This window comes from Dermacentor andersoni, chromosome 5, assembly GCF_023375885.2.
Source record: "Dermacentor andersoni chromosome 5, qqDerAnde1_hic_scaffold, whole genome shotgun sequence".
NCBI classification, from domain to species: Eukaryota; Metazoa; Arthropoda; class Arachnida; order Ixodida; family Ixodidae; genus Dermacentor; species Dermacentor andersoni.
In genome coordinates, this window is record NC_092818.1 from 68,550,777 (window position 1) to 68,571,560 (window position 20,784).

Consider the following 20,784-nt stretch of genomic DNA (forward strand, 5'->3'; position numbering starts at 1 on the left):
TTTTTTTTTACTTTCCGGAGGATCCGCGGCCGCGGGACGAATGTGAGTGCAGTATACGCTCGAACCACGTATAATAAAGCAAAAGATGTAAAGCGAAATCACCGACACAGACCTTTACAGGTCAGTGACTCTGCTGTTGATTCCCGAGTGTATATTTAAGGACTCTAATACCGCCGCAAACGGTGACGTCAGTCAGTGATTCACCCCGCGGCAAGAAAGTTGCTGCTATATAATGTAGACAAAAAAGACAAGCTGGACGGAAAGTAACTAGTGCAGCCATTAGCTTTTATGAAAAGCCGCTGTCGTGGGAAGCAATGTCGTGATGCTTTGCTTTGGATTTGAAACTGACGCTCTGAAAAACTTGGCCGTTGAGTACAGGATGTGTACACGCGCATCTTGAGTGGGCAGAGATGCTTTTAGTTTCATGTATTATGTAAAACGCATAGAAATCGTTGAGCCTGCTGGATTTTGTTGAAGTTACTATCAAAAGGAAGAAAAGAAAGCCCCTCGCCATTTCCTTACCTCTTGAAAATATATTCCTTATGTCATAGAAACAGCTCATTCATAATTCCGCTGTCTTCTCGCTCTCTCCGGATGGTTTTCTTCCTAAACTGCACTTCGCAACACTGCTGCGAACTTCTGAACATGTCTCTCCGCCTTACATTTTCTGCGGCAAATTACTTTCATGATTTTTCTCCCTTAGCCGGTCTGGTGCCTCGAGCGGCCAGTCGCGCGGCAATATTGCGTGTACTCACGGGCCTCTTTCACGCTCGGCAGAACACTTTTATGGAGCACGTATTGAACAACAGAAAGCTGTATCGGGAGATTTTCATGTTGCTCTACAATATTCTTATTGCCGCTTTTAATATAATTATAATATTTGAGAAGTTGATTATTAAATTAAGACTAATTAGATAACTAGGCGATACGAAAGAATAATAATTTGAGTAGCTCCAAGCGACGGCAAACAATATTACCTTGGTTTTGTCCATCTACGTGCAATTTGCATATTTTTGAATCTTGGTGCAGGATAGTTGGGACAACCTGTATATGACGACGTGGTTCAAATAAATCAGTTATAAGTATGCGCTACGTGGGTCTTGTCCTTCCTTTGATGCTTATCTCTTAAGGGCATATACACGCTTGTAATGCGGAACCAACTCGCCTCCAACTATAGCTGTGTTGATCAGCAGCGCAACGACATAGCCACTGGACTACCAATGTAGGTTATATTGCGGGGAGCAATTGCCGGCAGTTTTGTAAGGCTAGGCCCACCGGCAGAAAGCAACCAAAATCATTCCTCCTCCTCCTCAAAGCGAAATCGTTCCATACACAGCAATTGTTACCTCGGGTAAAACTTGTTGGAAGTCAGCTCAGTGTGTGTCGTCTCTCGCAGCCCTTTTCCTTCGCGCTGTACGTCGTTTTTATCATGAATTACTAACTAGCCCAAGCAACCACTCTAGTTAACTAGGGCTCCCGCGTAGCAGTCTCGGGATTGGGTCGGGCCGGGGCCTCAGTCGGGCCTGCATTAGGGTCGGACGTGCTATGCAACTCCACAAAGCTGAAGACTATAAACACTGCAGCCACGTGCAAATTTTAGGTCAGTGGTGTCTGTCGGTCGAGGCAGGCAGGCCACGACGAAGCAGCTGCGCGCTGCACAGATTCGCGTACATTATCAGCGCTCTTCGACCACGGAGAAAACGTAACCAGTGATCAGCCGCGCCCACTGTACGCCACGCTTTTAATGCGATCAGCATTTTTTGCCTAGCTCAATATCCCATCTATCTATCTATCTATCTATCTATCTATCTATCTATCTATCTATCTATCTATCTATCTATCTATCTATCTATCTATCTATCTATCTATCTATCTATCTATCTATCTATCTATCTATCTGCCTGTCTATCTATCTATCTGTCTGTCTATCTGTCTGTCTGTCTGTCTAACGCCTCGTGACCCACTTGTCTACTTACTGAAGCCGCTACGTATCTCCTCGGGTTCATGGTAGTTCCATCGTCGTCATACAGTCATGAGCATTCCGTTCTTTTCATGTCGTTCTCGTAACGCTTTGGTACCATCGTCATCACTCCAGAAACGTCATCAAATTGTCGTCATACCGCCTTCGCAGTTCCAGCGACGTCATTCCATCTTAATCATGCTGTCGTCATTCAATCGTGATTATGTCGCGGTTGCCATGCCGTCGTTGTCATTGCGTTGTCGATATGCGGTCATCGCCAAGCATTTGCTGTCTTACTGTGGTCGTTCCATCGTCGCTCTTCCAGCTTCGTCATCTGATTATCGTCGTACAGTCATCGTCCCATTTTCGTCATACAGTCGTCCTCACGCTGTCATGGTCACGCCATTATCGTCATGCACTTGTCGTCATTCCATTGTTGCCAGGCCACCATCGTTGTCGCAACGTCGCCATCGTTTCAGAAATGTCATCTAATTGTTGTCATGCCCGCGTTGTATGCCGCCTTCGTCGTTCCATCAACATAATTTGTCTTTCATTCCGTTATGATTGTGCGATCGTCAATCGATCGGGATTATGCCACCGGCGTCATGGCATTGTAATTTCTTCGTGGTTGTTTATCGTGATTACTTCGGAATCATCCCATCGTCATCATGCCGTGATCCTCATAATACATTCGTCATTATATCGACGTCATTCCTTCTTCGCGATTCGATAGTCGCCTCTGCATGCGCCGTCGGAGTACGGTCTTCGTCCTACCGTCTTCAGATAACCTTGGCGCGTGACGGTCATAACAAAACGGGCCAATAACGCCTCACACGGCCGAAGCACTTGAAATCTCGGAAGGATCACTGCAGAAGATGCTAATTAAAGGTGTCTTGTTGAGTACTGTGTATCAGTACGTGGTCGCTACACTGCGTGAATGCTAATTGCAGTAACTTCGATAGTCATCTTCAGATAAGTTGAGGCGGAATTCTTTCGTGTTCGCGACACTAAAATATTCTGGTCAACATTGTTCCCATGTTATTAAGGCCTTGAGTCCCTCTAGGTGATCGTGCGCACTGCGCAGGCGTGAGACGGACTACCCGACCTCCGATGGAGACAGCGCTGTGATTTTGACAGCGACCCCACCCGTCAACAAGGGTAAGCCATTCGGGTGGCTGGAAGCGGCGGCGAAAGGCAAACTTCAAGAGTTGCTAGACATCACTGAGTCGTATCAAAATGACGAATAGTTCGAAAAATATTTGCATTGCAAGCGCGCTAAAGAGTGGAAACTATTTGATTGCTTCGCGGCAAGACTCTAGAAAGGAAAATTCACTACACTGTCTTCAGATATCGAAGCTATCTTTCATAAATAAACCACAAGAGGAATCAATCAAAGTAGTTGCGGTACAGGTGGTCAGATTTCTTCTAGAGCAGAAGACCTGCCTAGAGGCAGAGTCATCTGCAATGTTTTGTTGCTGTGCAAAAACATGTAGATTTTCGACAGTGATAACTCTGCACTGCTTGTGCGTGGTCATATTAATGGAAAAAGTTCTTTTTTCAGAAGTTTTTGGAGCACTTAAAGTGGTTGCAAATAAATTCTGGAAAATTCAGTCTCGATATTTTTGCGTGTTAAGACATAGTGCAACTCGCTACTGGTTTCCGTTATTTTCGTTCGTTATTTTTTCAAGCCAGTTAAATATTCTGCCGCAGTTTATCGCTTCAAGTGTCCAATGTTTTCAAACAAATATTCTAAGCCTACGCGGATGCTGCAAATCTCTCAACGTTGGTGAGAGGGATGTGAAAAAGAAAATAGAAAGCAGAAAATTTTGTTCCCTCAGTGAATGTTTCTTTTGGATACTATTTTCACACGTAAAGTGGCTGAACCCTCATGTTCGCAGACTTTTATATGTTTTTTTAGCACTAGGTGGGCTGCCTGCGACTCCTTGTGAATCTGCGAATCTAGTTGCTCTTTATTTGGGATCGCTAAAGCATCGCAATTCCTGCGGTAGCGCAGCCAGCTGCTCACAACAGCCATATGAACCGAATAAAAAAAAAATGCTAAAGTAGAATTTTTCAGATTTCAGGAAAATTTCCGTAGTATGGCGTCAGCCCGTCTAATAGGTCAACTCCACCAGTAAATGTGTCATCCTTCTTAAGAATGGCAGGCTGCTAAACTTTCCATCTTTCTTTTTTCTTGCGGTTGTACTGCTGGTAGATTCATAAGAGACTCGGCGCTCCCGAATGCGCTGGCTATATTTACTCCCCCGGCTGTCGTACCACTTTACTACTCTAACTTTGACCCCTTCAATTGTAGCCTACCTTTCCACGTGGCTCCCTCTTCCGTTCTTCATCTCCGCATCGCTGGGCAATCGGCAGCCAGAAATCCTATTAGTGCGCGCAGTTCCCATGGCAGGAATACGGCGCTGGTCCCAACTTACGAGCTGTTTCATGGAAGTAAATGAATTGACAAAAAAAAGAAGAGTAAGTAGCTCTTATTCTCTGGAATATAGCGCGAAAGCTCAAACACAACATTAGACCTTGCTCCAATGTCAGGTAATCCTGGAACAGGGCGGATGTCCCCCGTGTAAATGCAAAAGTCATGAACAAAGCCATGGATGTCGAAAAGAACAAAAATTCCCACTGCGCGGGCGGACCAACGGATGGTGCTTTCGTGCTCTGACAGGACCGGGGCATGAAAAACCGGCCCGTGCAGTACTCTAACCCAGAACACGGCTCGAGTGTTTCAGATATGACGTGTGATTTTACATGAGTAGTTGAAAATTTGCACTACTTGATAAAGAGACACTCACACTTTTTTTTTTTTTGCGACGTGCAAAGCACCATAGGAAGTTCGCTTCAAAAGGTTTCGTGAAGGAATGGATAGGAGGGGAGGGCGGTCTTTCATCACCTGCAAACAACTTAACGTTAAACGTTTCGTTCGAGAACGCCATTAAAAAAAATGGAATATAAGGTTTCACGTCAACCTAGGCTTATTTTTTACTCAAGATAAACAGCGTAAAGCTGTTTCACAGAGCCGTTGCTGCACCATCCCACGTAATTATTTCATTAGCAATCTTGTCCAACAACTATCAACTCTGCAATCACGAAATGACAGTTAAGTCTTGCGATACGATCTGCTTGGCTATAATGTCAATCCGTGGCTGCATTCCTACCTTCTTGTGAACATTAACCGATGATCTTTCAGCACGCATAAACATACTGCAGAGCGAAAAACTAGCAATAATGTTTCTCTATAGCGGCACACTGCTGTGACTTACATGTTCGACTGCTACGTACTTTCGCTGGCAGCACACTGGGACGATACGAAACGCTGTGTAGATAGCGATACTCGTTACGCCCGCGCGCATGAGCGAGCGAAATGCGCACAACGCACTCATAACAGCAATTCGCTGTAAAACTGTACGTTGCATTGCGTTATGGCTAGCCTTTAGAATCAGCCAGCGCCTCTATACGTTCGCTGCACTCTTTCGTTTAAGTTAAGCATGATGCAATACACTGTAATGCGAGCCGCATGTCGACGCTAGACTCCGTGTGTTTGTCGCCCCCCCCCCTCCCTTCTTCCCCTGGGGCCTTCTTTTTTTCAAGAGAACTTAAGCCGCTGTTTCCAAACGCCAGCCATACATCGAGCTGCCTTTCTCGAACAAAAGATCTAATCAATCATCCGTCTTTATCGTTTCGTCGACAACGAAGCAGGATAGATGTCGAAACCAGGCGTAATGACGAGATCAGTGCATCCGATCTCCTGAACTCTGTTCGCTTTGACAGATGAAAGCTAGAGTTTAAGCCTCGATGTGAGATTAAAAGATTTGTTTGCGAAAGGACTTATTCAAAACTTTCAATATAGCTTTATTTCTTTTTTTCCACTCAGCTTATCGCCCTTTCTGCCTGATGTTACCAGAAACATAACTCAAGCGACAGTACGAAGCAAAGATAGAAATTGGTAAAGTCCGTATCAACATTTTACAAAACGGCGCATATGTCGGTACCATTATTTTGATGCTCGATTTACGCGCAAGCGCATGGAGGAGTATGTGCCTTTTGCTAGTTTGGTGGACGAGCAACGGAAGTGAATTCTGTAATCTTTCTCTTTGTTTCCAGAACCTCAAGAACCAAATTATGACGACCAACCTCTGGGTGGAGCAAGTGAGTGTACTGATCTTTTCGTTTTGCGTCGTTTACGCTTAAAAGCTTTCGAGGATATATGAATTATGGTATGGTGGCAAAGTGATGGTACGAAAATCTAGCACCAGAGATTCATTTACCAATGAAGAGAGAATGTTTTGCACACATATTCCCCTATGCACTTTTATTGATAAATCGTACTCTTAAGCATATCTAATTGCAGTGCGAAAAGATGGACCACGAGCGAAAGGCGGCAAACTCGAGCACCACACTTGCTACGGAATTTTAATTGAGATAATTGTTATGTTTCCCGGTTGTACCGCTTTTTAGACTTGGTTGAGGCATAAATTACGTTTATGGTAACCTTTTTTTTTTCGCGGAGAAATCAATTCGCACTTTCAGAAACTGTTGGAATTTACGACTAAGGACGACATTTATTGAACATCGAATGATTGACGCAGTACTGGGACGACTACAAGCTGAGCTGGGACCCTCGCGACTACGGCGGCGTGGACATGTTGCATGTGCCTTCGGACCACATCTGGAGGCCGGACATTGTGCTCTATAACAAGTATGCTGACGTCACCATGTCTGTTAAGCAACAGGCCTGATGAAGCGTACATCATATAACCCCTTTAGTCAATAAATGTTTCAAACTTTCAGGTATTCATGTTCTGGGTGTCCAGAATGCGAAGAAAAAATTCACCATTCTAGGGCAATTATGGTGCAAATTCGGTCGCGTCCTTATATGAAGACATCCTGACTTAATAGTAAATTTTTTTCCGCAAATACTTTGGCAGTATACAAAAAGAAAGGGAATTGTTTAATCAAGGTTATTCGATTGGTGGATCAACGGGTTAACAGGTGGTGATAATGAAAGAAACACCCCTTTTCAGCTGTGATTCACCAGAAAACATTGCATTTCCAGCAGCGAACCCTGGTTTTAGCCACACGCTTCTCGTACTTGCACCGCTGCGGAAACGGTAACTGGACTTGCTAAGAGCGGTTCCCTCGGCATCGTAGCTCGCACAAAAATTATCGCAACACGTTTCAGAGTAAGGTCGGTAACTTAAAATGAACTATTGAGGAAGGAGATTAGAAGCAACAATGCTAAATTGCAACACAGGCAAAATTCTCAAGTACAAAAACGACAGTCCTGGCTGGTTCTCAGGGTCCGCTTTGCCCGAAAGAAATTCTATTGATCGGGCATCAAACTAGCAGTTACTGATAGCCGGACAACCACTAGAGGATGCGATATAATTGCGATTCCGCCGTCATTCGCTCGATAATCCGGAAACGAGAGTGTCTACCTTCTTCACGAACAGTGCGTATGGCGATCTTTGTTCCAGATTTAAAAATGGCTGCCATTCAAAAATAAAAAGAATACTCGAAAAACAAACACAAATAATTTTTCAACAGCGAACTAGATAGCGAAACAAGTTCACAATAGCGTCGGTAGTTTTAAAACTTCCCGCGGTACGTATGGGTCGCGGGCGTGGAAAAGAAAGAATGAGTAAGTCACGGTGTCTCCATATGGAGGCGCGGACCAAAACGGGGTCAAAACTATTCGGTAACAAAACGATGAGTATTGAGTAACGGTTTGTCGAAAAACGTAGCTCTTTCTTTACATAAAACACGGGACTGAATGACTGAGGCTGTGGTAAAAGAGAAATTTGAACAGTGACTCACCAGAGCTCCCGTAAAACGTGGAGGCGTCCATCACCAAACATTTTTTTTCTTCTTCAGTAGTGTTTTGCCGCTTTATATTAGATCGCGATCATTACGTTTATTTGTATCTAGAATATTAGTCGCACCAGTGTGCAAACGGGACTCCTTCTCCTTTTGATGAAAAAAATGCAGCGAAGAACGTCGTGTCTCTACATGGCGAGTCGTGACTGAAAGATTGTTTAACCTCTTTGAGAAACAGAAACAGGGGAGTACAACATGCAGCATAAGCTTATTTCCCTCAGACGTTCCTCAATAGACCTTCAAACACTTGGTGGTAGTGTTCAAATCATCACTCGGTTGTTGTTACCCTTACTATACTTCGGAGGCTGGCCGTGTTTTTATTAAATTTGGCCCCTGAAAAATGTTTGCTAAAACAATTACATGCTTTATGCATGCCTTGCATCAGCACGTAAGAAATCACCGTGAAATATTGCCATGAAATCGAAAACTTAAGGCAATCGGCGATGAACAGTTATGGTACAATTAATAAATATCTGCTGAATTTCAGCAATAAAGTTTCCCCTACTGAAAAGGTTCCGCGCTGATTTTCATAATGCCCCATGTTTTCTCCACGCTTGCCGTGGAAATGATGTGCATTGCACATCGAGTCCGCACTTGTGCTGTGCGATTGGACGCGTGCGCCGTTTTTGGCCAAGTGGGCACTGCGCTGTGTTCCCGAGCGCGAGGTCGCGTGTTCCACAGCGGACTGCAGCATCTGCATTCCGAAGAGGGCAGAAGGGAGAAGTGCATGCGCACTGTGAGTTGTGTGCCCGTTTCACGAATCCCCCCATTATCAAAACTAAAATGGAGCGTAGCATAGCGGTGTCTCTCGTAACCAATACGCTGTTTCACGCTATGACGTAATTCACCAATAGAATAGTCGGTGAAGTGATTGTAAATGTGCTCTTCAAAGGCTCTAATGGAAACGACCTAAGGAACTATGGGCCTACCGCCAAAGTAGTCAAAAATGTAATTGATAATTGTCTTTGTCCCTGCGTTTCTAATAACTTCAGTGTAGGTGAACAATGTTGCTTTCAAAACACAAGACTATGTATGAAGAACAACATGCAAAACAACATCGAGTGCAAGTTAGTAGCAGTATAGGCATCTGTCTGGACTTGCCTAACAGTTACTATACTAAACAAAGTTTAATTTATGTGTTGCAAGATTCAGTGGTACCGCTATCTTTACTTAGTATAGCTATCGGACTGATTTCCTGCATTTTTAAACTGTGACTAAGGTTAAGTCGAATTCACAAATAATTTCAACAGGCGTACCACAAGAACATACGTATTAGGTCCCGTTCAATGCCCGGGGGTGTTTAGTAAGGCTGATGCTATAAACAAAACGCACTTCCTATAAATGGGTTACTTCTCTCTGACCACGAACGCCTGAGTGTGCTGCTGCTTCTTGGTTTTGTCTTCTGGCTCCTTTCGTAGCCAGGCCTTATTACCCTGAAACAAGTGCCTATAGCTTGACACGGACAGCATCGTGTTTGCCCGTTGGTGGCGGCCCTCCCTTGCAGCGCTGACGGCAACTTCGAGGTGACGCTGTCCACAAAGGCTCAGCTCAACTACACGGGCCGCATCCAATGGAAGCCGCCAGCCATCTACAAAAGCTCGTGCGAGATCGACGTAGAGTTCTTCCCATTCGACGAGCAGACGTGCCTGATGAAGTTCGGATCTTGGACTTACGACGGATTCAAGGTGGGCGCTCACGTCTCTTGTCGCAGGCCAGATGCACTCTGTGTTTCTAAAAGCGGCCTTGCGTTAAGCACAGGAAGTTTCCGAGACGCCACGCGGCCAGTAATACAGACTAAAAGAAAAAATGCACTTTACTGCAAAAATAGTAGAAGTGCGTTGAGAGGAAATCCCTGGGGGCATGTAAGAATTGACGAATGCAATTATCAGCTCATGGGCAAGGCTTTGCGGAAATCGCTCGTCTGCCAAAGTTTAGATGAAGAACACTGTTCACATTTAAGAGGAAGCTTTAGCTCGGGCCCAACTCCGCAGAAACGTTTTTTCTGAGATAACCCCTGGACCGATTTTAATGAAATTTGTTGCATTTGAGAGAGAAAGTTAAGTTCTAGTAACTGTTGGAAGCGGAAGTTCGATTTAGGGCCTGAATATTGTTAAAAAGATTTTGAAATATTCGACCGTTTGAAAAACATAGAAGCATGAAATTTACAAATTCATAGCTCTGCATCAATAACTGATATCGCGGTTCTGTAAACAGCATCCATTAGATCATTCAAAGCGAACAAATTTGATATGTCATTTTACCTATTACCTGAATTTGTTACGTTGGTTACAAGGGTTCTGCAAAAGCTGTATTTCCATGTTACTTAATTTTTTTATATTCATTTGTAACATATCAATTTCGTCCGCTTTAGATGTACTATTAGATGCAATTCACAGAATTGTATTATCCTTTTTCGTTGTTGAGTTACAGAGTTGTGAACTTGATAGTTTCGTTTTTGAAAACATTAAGGTTTTGCCGATTTTTCATAAAAAAATTGATGACCTAACTCGAAAATTTGAAACCAACCGTCACCAGATTTAGTATTTTTTTTTTCATTTAAATGCAACAAACCTCGTCAAATTTGGTACAGCGGTTGCCGAGAAAAACAAATTCTCGTTTTACATGTATTTAGATAGGAGCACCCGAGCTAAAGCTTCCTCTTAAAGTTATTGGCTGCCACGGCGCCCGCCTGCTTTCGCACGATTGCAACCTCATAATTAGCACTTCAATATTGCAAGCTGGTAAAAGATGGGGCGTTGTAGCATTGTGGCACGAAATGAGTAGTGTGTTATAGATGAGGAGCGAGACCCATTAGGACATTATTTCGTCTTCTTTCTGCTGTGTTACTGTGCCGGCGTTTCACGACTGATTGCAATCTCGTAATTACTAATTCCATAAGCCTAATTATTTGGAAAAGGCAACCATTTTTCCTTGCTTTGGAAGCCAATTGCCTTTGCCAATACCACCGCCGACAGCTTGACACTTCCTAGCGGTTGCCAAGTCAGGCGCTGAGCACAATCTCTTCGAATCACTTTTGTGACCGGTGGTGTCGCGGCACATGGGTGTGTAATCATTCGGCACATTTAGGAATTCGCGAGCTACGAGTAAGCGCAGGAAAAAAAAAACAATTGTGCATTGCATAGGGCGTGGCAAATGAACGAGTAACCATGTTCCAGGATTCAGTAACGGCTTTCCCATCGGAATGAGATCACTGCCCTAACCTAAATATTTTAAAGGAATGATTATTCTTATTTTCTTATTAGCCCGGTGCGCGAGAATAATGCTGGCCGAAGAAGAGTACTGGTGACGGCACATCACAGGTTTCATAGTGGCGTATTAATTGTACCGGTATTCGTTTTAACACCTTGGCTAACGTTAACGCGAACACCCTGTATAAGCAGATTCCTTACGCCATGTGTCCCGGATAACGCTAGACAAGCTGTTCAACAAAACAGAAAGCTTTAAAAATCAGGCGCAAGATACCATTATAAAGCCTACGGTGTTCGGGTGTCTGAAGTCTGAAGACCGAATACTACAGGTTTGAAGAACGTAGCTTGCACACTGGTATTTTATCGTTTTGCTCTTTGAACGGCTGGAACAAGAATCTGTGGGGCACCCTATACGGTATGCGCTGTTTTGTGCTGAACTATTCGGGCAGCTGGTGCACAAGCAATGTCCTATAGCGTTCCGAATAAAAGCTTCACCCGACATATCAGAGGGTTCAAATCAAGGCGCCTACGAATTGTCTGAGCGCGAGTGTCCTATATGGGACATAAAACTCCGTGCAATCCGAGCTATAGCAACGTGACAGCGACACCTCTAGGTACACGCAGCGGCTAGAAGCACCGGGCCGTTCAGAACACGACTAAACGGCCACCGCCCACAATTTGTGAATATGCCGTCGTACGTGTAATCTCACGAACTTATCTTATGACGCCCAAAGACACCACTCAAAGTTGACTTTGAACTATTCTTTCATTTATTCGCCCCGACTGGTAGACAGACGGACGTCTGGCTACATAATGTGGTGGCGGTGCCTGCTGGGACTGGAGTACTTAACCTCTCTCTCTCTCCCCCTCCCCGGCCCTCCCCTCTCCTAAAAGGGGAATAAAGCTCATTCATGTATTTATTCATTCATTCGCCCCTGCAAGAAACGATAAAATATGTTCGGCAGAACGAATATCGCGATGGTTGTCGATGTGAATGCTATTAGCATTGCAGCAATGCAGCGACACACCGTAGCACCACCGCCGATGTGCGTCAGATGTAAGCAGCTTGGCCGTACTCTCGCGCTTCTTCTCGCGACACGTTGCGCCATCTGCCGGCACCACCACAAAGCCCACGTGTGGCGCGTCTGTGAATACTTATTCAGCGAAGATTGCCCGAATATAAATGACGTGGACTTGTTGCCGCCTCACACCAGATCAATATTAAAAGCTTTTCATGTTTTTTTTTTTTTTTTTTTGCGGGGGGGGGGGGGGGGGGGGGGTGAGTCAGTGAAGAATGGCACCAGCACAGCACCACGTACCTAGCGACCCAAATGGGTGTCAGAGAAGTTAGTTGAAATGCAGCACATACCCTGTCGCAGATACCAAGTGACCCAAGTTGACGTCAAAAAGGTTCATTCAAGCTCGGCCCATACCCAGTCACACGTTGTGGCCAGTTGCCAAGTTGACATCGACAGGTTCATTGAACCGTAGCGTATACCTAGTGCCACGTACGAGTTACCCAAGGTGTTCAGATGGTTGGTTTATGGCCCTGTTCGCTCAGGACAATAGCCCAACGTGCTACCTACACTGTAAGAAATCTTTATCGAAAAAAATAAATTTTCTGGCAGCTGGCCTGCCAAAAAATTTCTGGCATGTTATGTTTTCTGTTTTTACTTCTTTCTGTCACGCTATGTTTTCTGTGTTAACATTTTTCTGTTATTTCGCAGGTTTTCTTGTCGGCAACTAACAGAAAAATTCTGTAAAGCTTCATTTTCTGTCACCAAATTTTCTGTCATTCCACAGCTTTCTTTTTCTTTTCATGATTCACAGACATTTTCTGTGAAGTACACTTTCTATCATTTCACACACTTTATTTCTTCCACACCATTTTTCAATGACTGACATAATATAACGAACACAACAACTGGTGTCATATTTCAACGCAATGAAATATTTCACTGCTTTTACGCGACTGCTAGAAATGGCAAGGTAGTATTGAACAATAGTGGCAAATGCATGTGCAATATTAACCAAAGTGTCATGACCAGTATTTTACGATGTCTTTCAGCATCATGTAATTAAGGTAAATGGTAAATGGGTGACCGAAGAAAAAAGGCAGTTGCCCTTCCTGCACTGCCTATGTGGGACAGCTGCTAAATAACGTATACAGTAAAAACACGCACAGTATGCAGTAATGCCAAGTATGCAGCAGCACATATGATTCACTATAAAACAGTAATACAACACAGTGAATGCAACACAGAAAGTAGTACTATCTGTACAATGAAGACAACCAGTCACTAAAATATGATGGCGAGTATACGCATTAGAAAAGTGTCTTCGGCAAATTGCCCCTTGCTCGACACTAATACATAATGAAGCAGCTAGTGAGGTGCAAACAACAGGACATAAGGTATGCCAAAGGCTTTTTGCATTATTGCAGTATAATCAAAATATTGGACGCACTAAGTAGGGTGAATCAATCTTGCGAAATAAAATAATCATAAAAATGAAAATAGTAGTACAATACAATGAATATACAACTCGTCACTAAACTGCAACGGCAGGTATATGCATTAGAAAAATTATGCAAATTGGCAAATTGTGCCTTGCCCGACACTAGTACTTCATGAAGCAGTCAGATACTAGCCACAAGTCATAAGGTACGAGACAGGCTGTTTGCATTATCACAGTGTAACCGTAAAGCAACCAATTGCATCACTCTAATTAGTACGTCCAATATTGTTACCGCAATAAATATAAAAACAATATAGTAATGCAACGAATACAACCGGTCAACAAAGAGTACTGGCAAGTATATACATAGGGAAATTTGTGTATATTGGCAAAATGTGCCTTGCTTCACACTAATTGCTAAAACAGCGCGAAACAAGACTGGACAAAAAGAGCACACAATGACATGGGTGCCGACTTCCAAATGTTTGTCCCTTGATGTTGCCACGTATAAATACACACATGAACCGCCAGCATGAAAGTCGAAAGAACAATCAAGGTGACTGACACAGACCTGTACAACTCTTTTCTTGATAGTGCCCGCGATGACACCAACACACACCTGATAGCTGCACGTGCAATATTCATTGCCTCGATAGTGTTGCTAACCCGCTTGTCTCTGTCACGGTTGATAACATGACTTCAAACAAAGGTAAAAAAGGATAAGAATGAGCCCGTCACCTAGATTGCGTCCCACATTGACTGCACTGCAGGCTGAGGTGGCCCCCATTGCTCGCATTAACGTTGTAGTCATTGTAGCCTGTACTGCAGTCAATGCAGGACTCAATCTAGACGACGCCACCGTTCCAGGCCATGCGTGCCTTTGTTTGAACAGTTGGATTACCAACCATCAAAAAGACAAGCAATTTAGAGAGCTTATCGAAACAATAAATATTGCACGCGCAAGCAACAGGTGTGTGAACGTGGCCTCACTGGAACATCATAAAAGAGGTTATGTTTTTAGATCGTTGGTTAGCTCAACAAAGGGCTGACTTGTATCGATTGTGCTTTTCAGTTTCATGCTGATGGTTCATGCGTGTATTTATAGAATGACAACAGCAATAAATAAACAGCTGAAAGTGAGTGTTCGTGCCATGTGCACTTTTTGTCCCGTCTTGTTTTGCTCTGTTTCCGCACTTACGAACCATCCACTCGGCCAACAAGCAGCAAATCTGCCAGACTCTAGCACTGCATGAAGCAGCGAGATACAAGCAACAAGACATAAGGCATGATACAGTGTTTGCAGTTTCACAGTGTAAGCATAAAACATTGATTCAGTCTACTTAGTACGACCAACTTTGCAACTACAAAAAATATAAAAATTAAATGTTTATACAACAGAGAAATTAGTATTGCAATGAATACAAGCATCCAATAAACTGTAGTGGCAAGTTTATGCGTAAGAGAAGTGTCGTGGGCAAGCTGTGTTGGAGACTAGTACTGCATTAAGCAGCGAGGTACAAGCGAGACATAAGGCATGCCACGAGCTGTTTCATTGTCACAGTGTAGCCATAAAACGTTCATTCACTCTATTTAGTACGTTGAATTTTGAGACTATAATAAATATAAATATCAAAATAGTATTACAATGCCGTGAATACAGTACAGAAAGTAGCAATAGAATGCATACAGCCGGTCACAAAACTGTAGCGCCAAGTATACGCATAAAGAAATCTGTGCAGATTAGAAAATTGTGCCTTGCTTCCACACTAGTACTGCATGAAGTAGTAAGATACAAGCAACAAGTCATAAGGAATGAAACAGGCTATTTGCATTATCACGGGGTAACGACGAAACATTCATTTAGACGGTTTTGAAAGTTAAGAACAGTTAAAGTTGAAGTCTTGCGACGATGTGATAAGGGAAGCAATTTTTGGAGAGAGGCAATACTGCTTTTTCTTTGTGCGCTCTACCTTTGTTCCCCTGCCAGCATTCACACCTGCAATGGTTCTGATGCAAGGATAGAATGTCGTTACACTTGGCACAGTGAAAATATCTGTATTTTCTTCAAAGAAATAACAAGATAGCTGCACCCCAGCCAGCCCAAAATTTAATTATTATAAAGCCCATATTTCAGTAATCTTTAGCGTTCAGTACAAAACCAGCAACTTCCAAGCAAAAATGAGCCTTTCCTAAGTAATCACTTGGATCATGTTTTACCGAGCCTAATGTTTTGTTAGTCGGATGAAAACTGTTCACGAAACACTATCACTAGGTGTTAAAGGAATACTAAAAACAACTCCATGCAAATTGTTGTTCTCAGGAAAAATCTATATTCTGGCACTTTCCCAATTCATTGACAGTTGTGTGGCAGCAAAAGATGCATTCAATTCTGAAAAGGCAACTATTTATTGCAGCAAAGCAATAAGCAACAGCATCGTCCAAATTTCATTTCATAGATGATTAGTTGTTTGGGTCCAGCATACATTCTTCAAGATTGCTTTTGTACGTATCAGCAATATCATAAAAGGGTCCTATGATAAATGACCATGTCTATAACATCGATCATCACTCCACATGTGAGAAGTGCAAAAGCCAAAACAACAAAAGGCTGTCGCAGATCAGTTAACAAGTGAACTCGGTGCTGACCGCTGTGCGAACTCCAACCAAGCACAGGCTCGTGTCCTTGGGGCACACAACATTGAAAACAAAGTGCAGGAAAAATATGAGCTTGAAAGCCTTACATGGGTTGGTTCCATGCATCACTGGCAGGGTGTCAATGCACATGGTGAAGCTCTTTGCAGTAAGAAAACTGCCTCTTGCCCAAAAGAAGTTTTAAATCAGGAATGCTTGCCTGAGTGTGGTATCACAGAAAATTATACCTTTTGCAATAAAGAAAGAAGAACATGGCATGTCCCCAACTTCATCATCACTGGCAGATTCCTGGTGCTAGTGAAAGTTAAAGGCAGATAAGAATTAATGTCTACCAAAGTAGCAGCGTGCGGAAGCTGAAACTTTACATTGGTTACAAATAAGCATGTAGCAAAGCATAAGTATGAATAAGGCATTTGAATGCTTGCTCAGGTTCATGATAATGTTTCTCCTCGAGACTCTAGTGAATCAAATGCTTTGGCTTATATGTAAATAGGTGTCAACCAGATGCTAAGGCCCTAAAAACGAGCACGGACACTTAAACGTGCTAGCCTAATATTTTACAATACTGGGGCTAATATACAGCTATATACAGGGTGTTGCACGTAACTTCAGCAAAACATTCAAAAATATGCAAATGCCACGTAGCTAGGAAGGACCAAGGTAATATTGTTTGCCGTCGCTTGGAGACACTCAGATTATATCATTTTTTTTTCATTCCGCCTAATTAGATAATTATTCTTGATTATTTAGTAAACTTCTCAAATATTATAATTACATTAACAGTGTCAAAGAGAAAACTGCAGAGCAACATAAATAACTCCCGATACAACTTTCTGTTGCTCGATCCGTGCTACATAAGTGTTTTTCCGAGCGGGAAACAAGCCCGCAAATTCACGCGAAACTGCCGCTCGACGGGTCGCTCGAAGTACCTCGCATGAACGATTTTACTTGTTTCTGCATGAATAAAAAATCAATAACAAAAATAACATATCCCTATGAACTTAAATTTGGACGAGAAACGAGTTTGAAAAGCTCGCACTTTTTGACGTACTCCACAGCCAACCAATCGCTTACTACACAAGCCTAAAGACTTCCCACGTTTATTCACGCGGATATTGTGGTGCGGATGCCTGCTAACAAAGCAAAATTTCTGCGCCTTTCATTTTTCCGCACACTATGGTGCTTTTCCCTGTTCCTCAGTTGCATTCTCTCTCTTCTGCGCGCTGTGTATTCTTTATACGACACAGTAAAGCCGAAGTGACGAATCAGTGTTAAAGCGGCTGCCGCGCGCACGCTATTTAGAAAGAATAGCGTTCGCTCCTAACGCAAACGCAGGCGTGCCTTTGGTTCTTTGCAAGCGCATTACGACGCTCCAAACTAGTTGGGCAGACTCCTTGTCTTAAGGTCCGCAGTGGAACCTATAGCGATCCGCCCACTCAATATTTTGCAAGATACCTCAGCGATTCATTTTCGCTGCCCTTTCTAGAGCAGTACCAGCCCGCACCAAGAACTCCGAAAGACAACATAAAGTGCATAATTCATGCCGATAAGAATGCGCCACACCACCTTGTGTGTGGGTTCACACCAGTCACCTTGTGTGTGAACAGCCTGACCTGTGAAAATCACAGATGCAGCATTCTAACCATGGTAGCAGCACGCCGGTATTGCCGCCGGTCACGTTCATCCCGCAGTGCATGACTGCAGGACCGTAGAAAAAGTAAGGACTGCGGAATGTATACTGTTTCTCATTCTCTGAGCTAATATTACGCACAAAGCGACGGCAACCAACATTATCTTGGTTCTGTCGAGCTACGTGGCATTCGCATGTTTTTAAACCCTGGCTATTGTTAGCTTGGAAACCCTGCATATTGATATTACAGCACTGGTTTACTAATCGTCATCGTCTCCACCGAAAATTTATATGCACAAATGCACATCACAGGATTACATGAAGGGAAACTTTCCTGAAGCTGTTAATGAAATTCCCTAAAACTTCATCTTCTGCAATGCGTTTTGCAGCATAGCGCGACCCACGTGGGCGCAGTTTTACAGCAAATTTGTTAATACGACCATAAGCACTCAAAAAACGCAATATGCTTGCTTTCACTGTTTTCTAAAAAAAAAAAAGAACTGGATCAATCAGAAAGTGGCAATTACGGGGCTTGTATGATACGACATTCAGGCAAATTTTGAAAGCGGTTTCTGTGTGTTTTAATAAGGGTTAAAAAAGCCGCAGTTCTTCCCGAAACGGGAAACATTGAGTGCGATCCCAAATTGACAAAAGAACGAAGTGAAGTCAGCTTCTTCTTGTGAATTTCTCATACTTTACGAGTGAATTGCTGCTTCCTGCTTTGTTGTGATGGAGATGGCGTCGCACGCGCGTCTGCCGCAGTCGTAGATATCAGGGTGAACACCCGCAAGAACAGAACACCCGTCCAAGAACACCCGTTATACAGATTAACGTAGAACACGCGGCTGCGCTATATTCTTTGAGTAAATTTAAGTCACAGAACATGATGGGATGGAAGTCTTCCCTCATATTCCGCTGTTCAGAAAAGTCAGCACTGGCGTAATTTACGATGTCGACGAGGCCATTGCCAACAAGCAAGCCACTCTGGATTGTTTGCGTACTTTCTACTCTGACCGAGTCCACATACATACAGATGGCTCTTCCACTCAGACCAGCTCCACCGGCGCAGTGGTTATACCATCACGATCAATTAGGATTAGATACAAGGGTTCTCACGTCACAACATCAAACGGTTCGGAGTTTTCTGCCATCTGAGGCACCATTGCTTGTACTAAAAACGAAACGGCTATTTGGTGGGCAATATTCTGCGACTCAAAGACGGCCCTGCAATGCCTTTTGTCAGCTCTTCGTTGCGGGACCTGTTAACTCGTGTCGGAGGTACGAGAAACGCACCATCATGTGATCACGAAAGGACACGACGTCGTGTTTCAGTGGCCGCCGGGCCATTGCGGCATCACCGGCAACGAACTCGCCGACGAAGCTGCTAGGAAAGCACACGAAGGAGCAACCCTTGTTTCTGTACCTTTATCGAGGACTGACGCAGCCCAACACTTAGGTAAGCTAGCGCACGGTATGACACTGGATAAGTGGCACACATGAATTCACCCGATATTGATCGCATTCTCTCGACACATCTGTCCAATTGCTGCTCTTACCTGGGCTTCCGCCAAGAGAGAAAGCAATGCTGTGCCACTTACGCCTGGGCGTTGCATTAATCAATGTATATACGTGTTTGATCGGAATGGCCGATAGCGCCGAGTACAATGCCCGCGGTGTCGAGCAGACTATGGAACACCCCACCGCCATTGTACATCTCTTGAAAATGAAAGGCATGACCACTACAGAGCTCTAAATCAGTTCTATAGAAAACTATTGACCTTGGTCAAGATCATGGGGCCGTGGCCTCGCATATCACACCTTCAAAAGGCCACAGAAGTGCTGCTGCGATTTGTGAAGGCTACGGGATTGAGTGGCCGTCTATGACCCAGACTGAGGACCATCGGCGATATAGAGCAGAAAACTGTTACTGCGTCAGTGACATCCACAGCGGACTTCCTCATCTCTTAATCTTTCCCACCCCTTTCCCACTCCTTCAGGGCAGGGTTGCCAACCGGGCTCAATTCTGGTTAACGTCGCTGCCTTTCATTTATTCTTTTCTCTGTCTCTCGCGATAGCAAATTATTACACAGATGTATGAAGTAGGGATAGTAGTTTTATCGACGTGTAAATTTGTAAACATTCGCTTACTAACGAATTCGGACGCTTTGGAAATCATTATCTCGAAACTGGTGCAGTTCTGAGAATTCGTTCCAAGTGGATCATCCTTGGGTACTCACGGGCTGCAACTCGTAAATTTAAATATGTGCTGTACAATAATAGGTATAAAAGATTCCGTGTAATTATGTTAATTATTCGAATAAGCATATTGAGTGTTGCATGGAATAAGTCGCATCGTCGAGTAATTTCGTTCAATGGTTAGAGTTGAGCTATCTGTCAGAGGCAATGTATTTTTTTTAATGAAGTGTAGCCGGAAAAGAAATGCAATACGTGGTAGAGTATGGGTATCCGCAGTGTCGGAAGCATATACAAAAATACTAATTTCTTCGTACGAACAGCGCCGTGTGCTTTATGACGTTTAAAAAAAAAGAAAACAACGCAGGAGCTGAGACAAACCCTGTAGTTGAGAGCTCCGATTTAATTATATTTTCTTTGGTTTCTTTATCATGTCGCTGACCGTTCTCGTATTTTTGCCCTCGTGGAGATATTGATGCATTGGCCAGTGATCGAATCCTCGCCCTCACGCTGAGCAATAGAACGCTTAACCACTGAGTAACCGCAATGAATAACAATATTTCGGCTTTCCAATGAGCGCGATAAATGCTCCTTCATCTGCTTATTCGCAATGCAACTATCACGGACTGACCGTCAAAAGTTAGTGTTTACTGGCTCTACCTGGACTATGCACTTACAGCGTATTTCGCCCCACCGATGCCGGTGTACCAACTTGCAGTAACAAATAAGCTCTTTTACTTTTTTTCACAAGATGCCCACAGTTCTTTCAAGAAAAGCAACCACGACCGTCT

The 20,784-nt window shown here is 43.6% G+C and overlaps 1 protein-coding gene across 1 annotated transcript in view; it reads left to right on the forward strand.

The window, feature by feature from the left end:
- LOC126530755 (acetylcholine receptor subunit alpha-like) overlaps positions 1–20,784 on the forward strand; it is a 324,932-nt gene that overhangs the window by 280,462 nt on the left and 23,686 nt on the right. Inside the window, exons 3-5 of the mRNA XM_050178045.3 lie at positions 6,080–6,124; positions 6,565–6,674; positions 9,357–9,537. Of these exons, the coding sequence (XP_050034002.2) occupies positions 6,080–6,124; positions 6,565–6,674; positions 9,357–9,537 (336 nt within the window). The remainder of the gene's footprint in view (positions 1–6,079; positions 6,125–6,564; positions 6,675–9,356; positions 9,538–20,784) is intronic.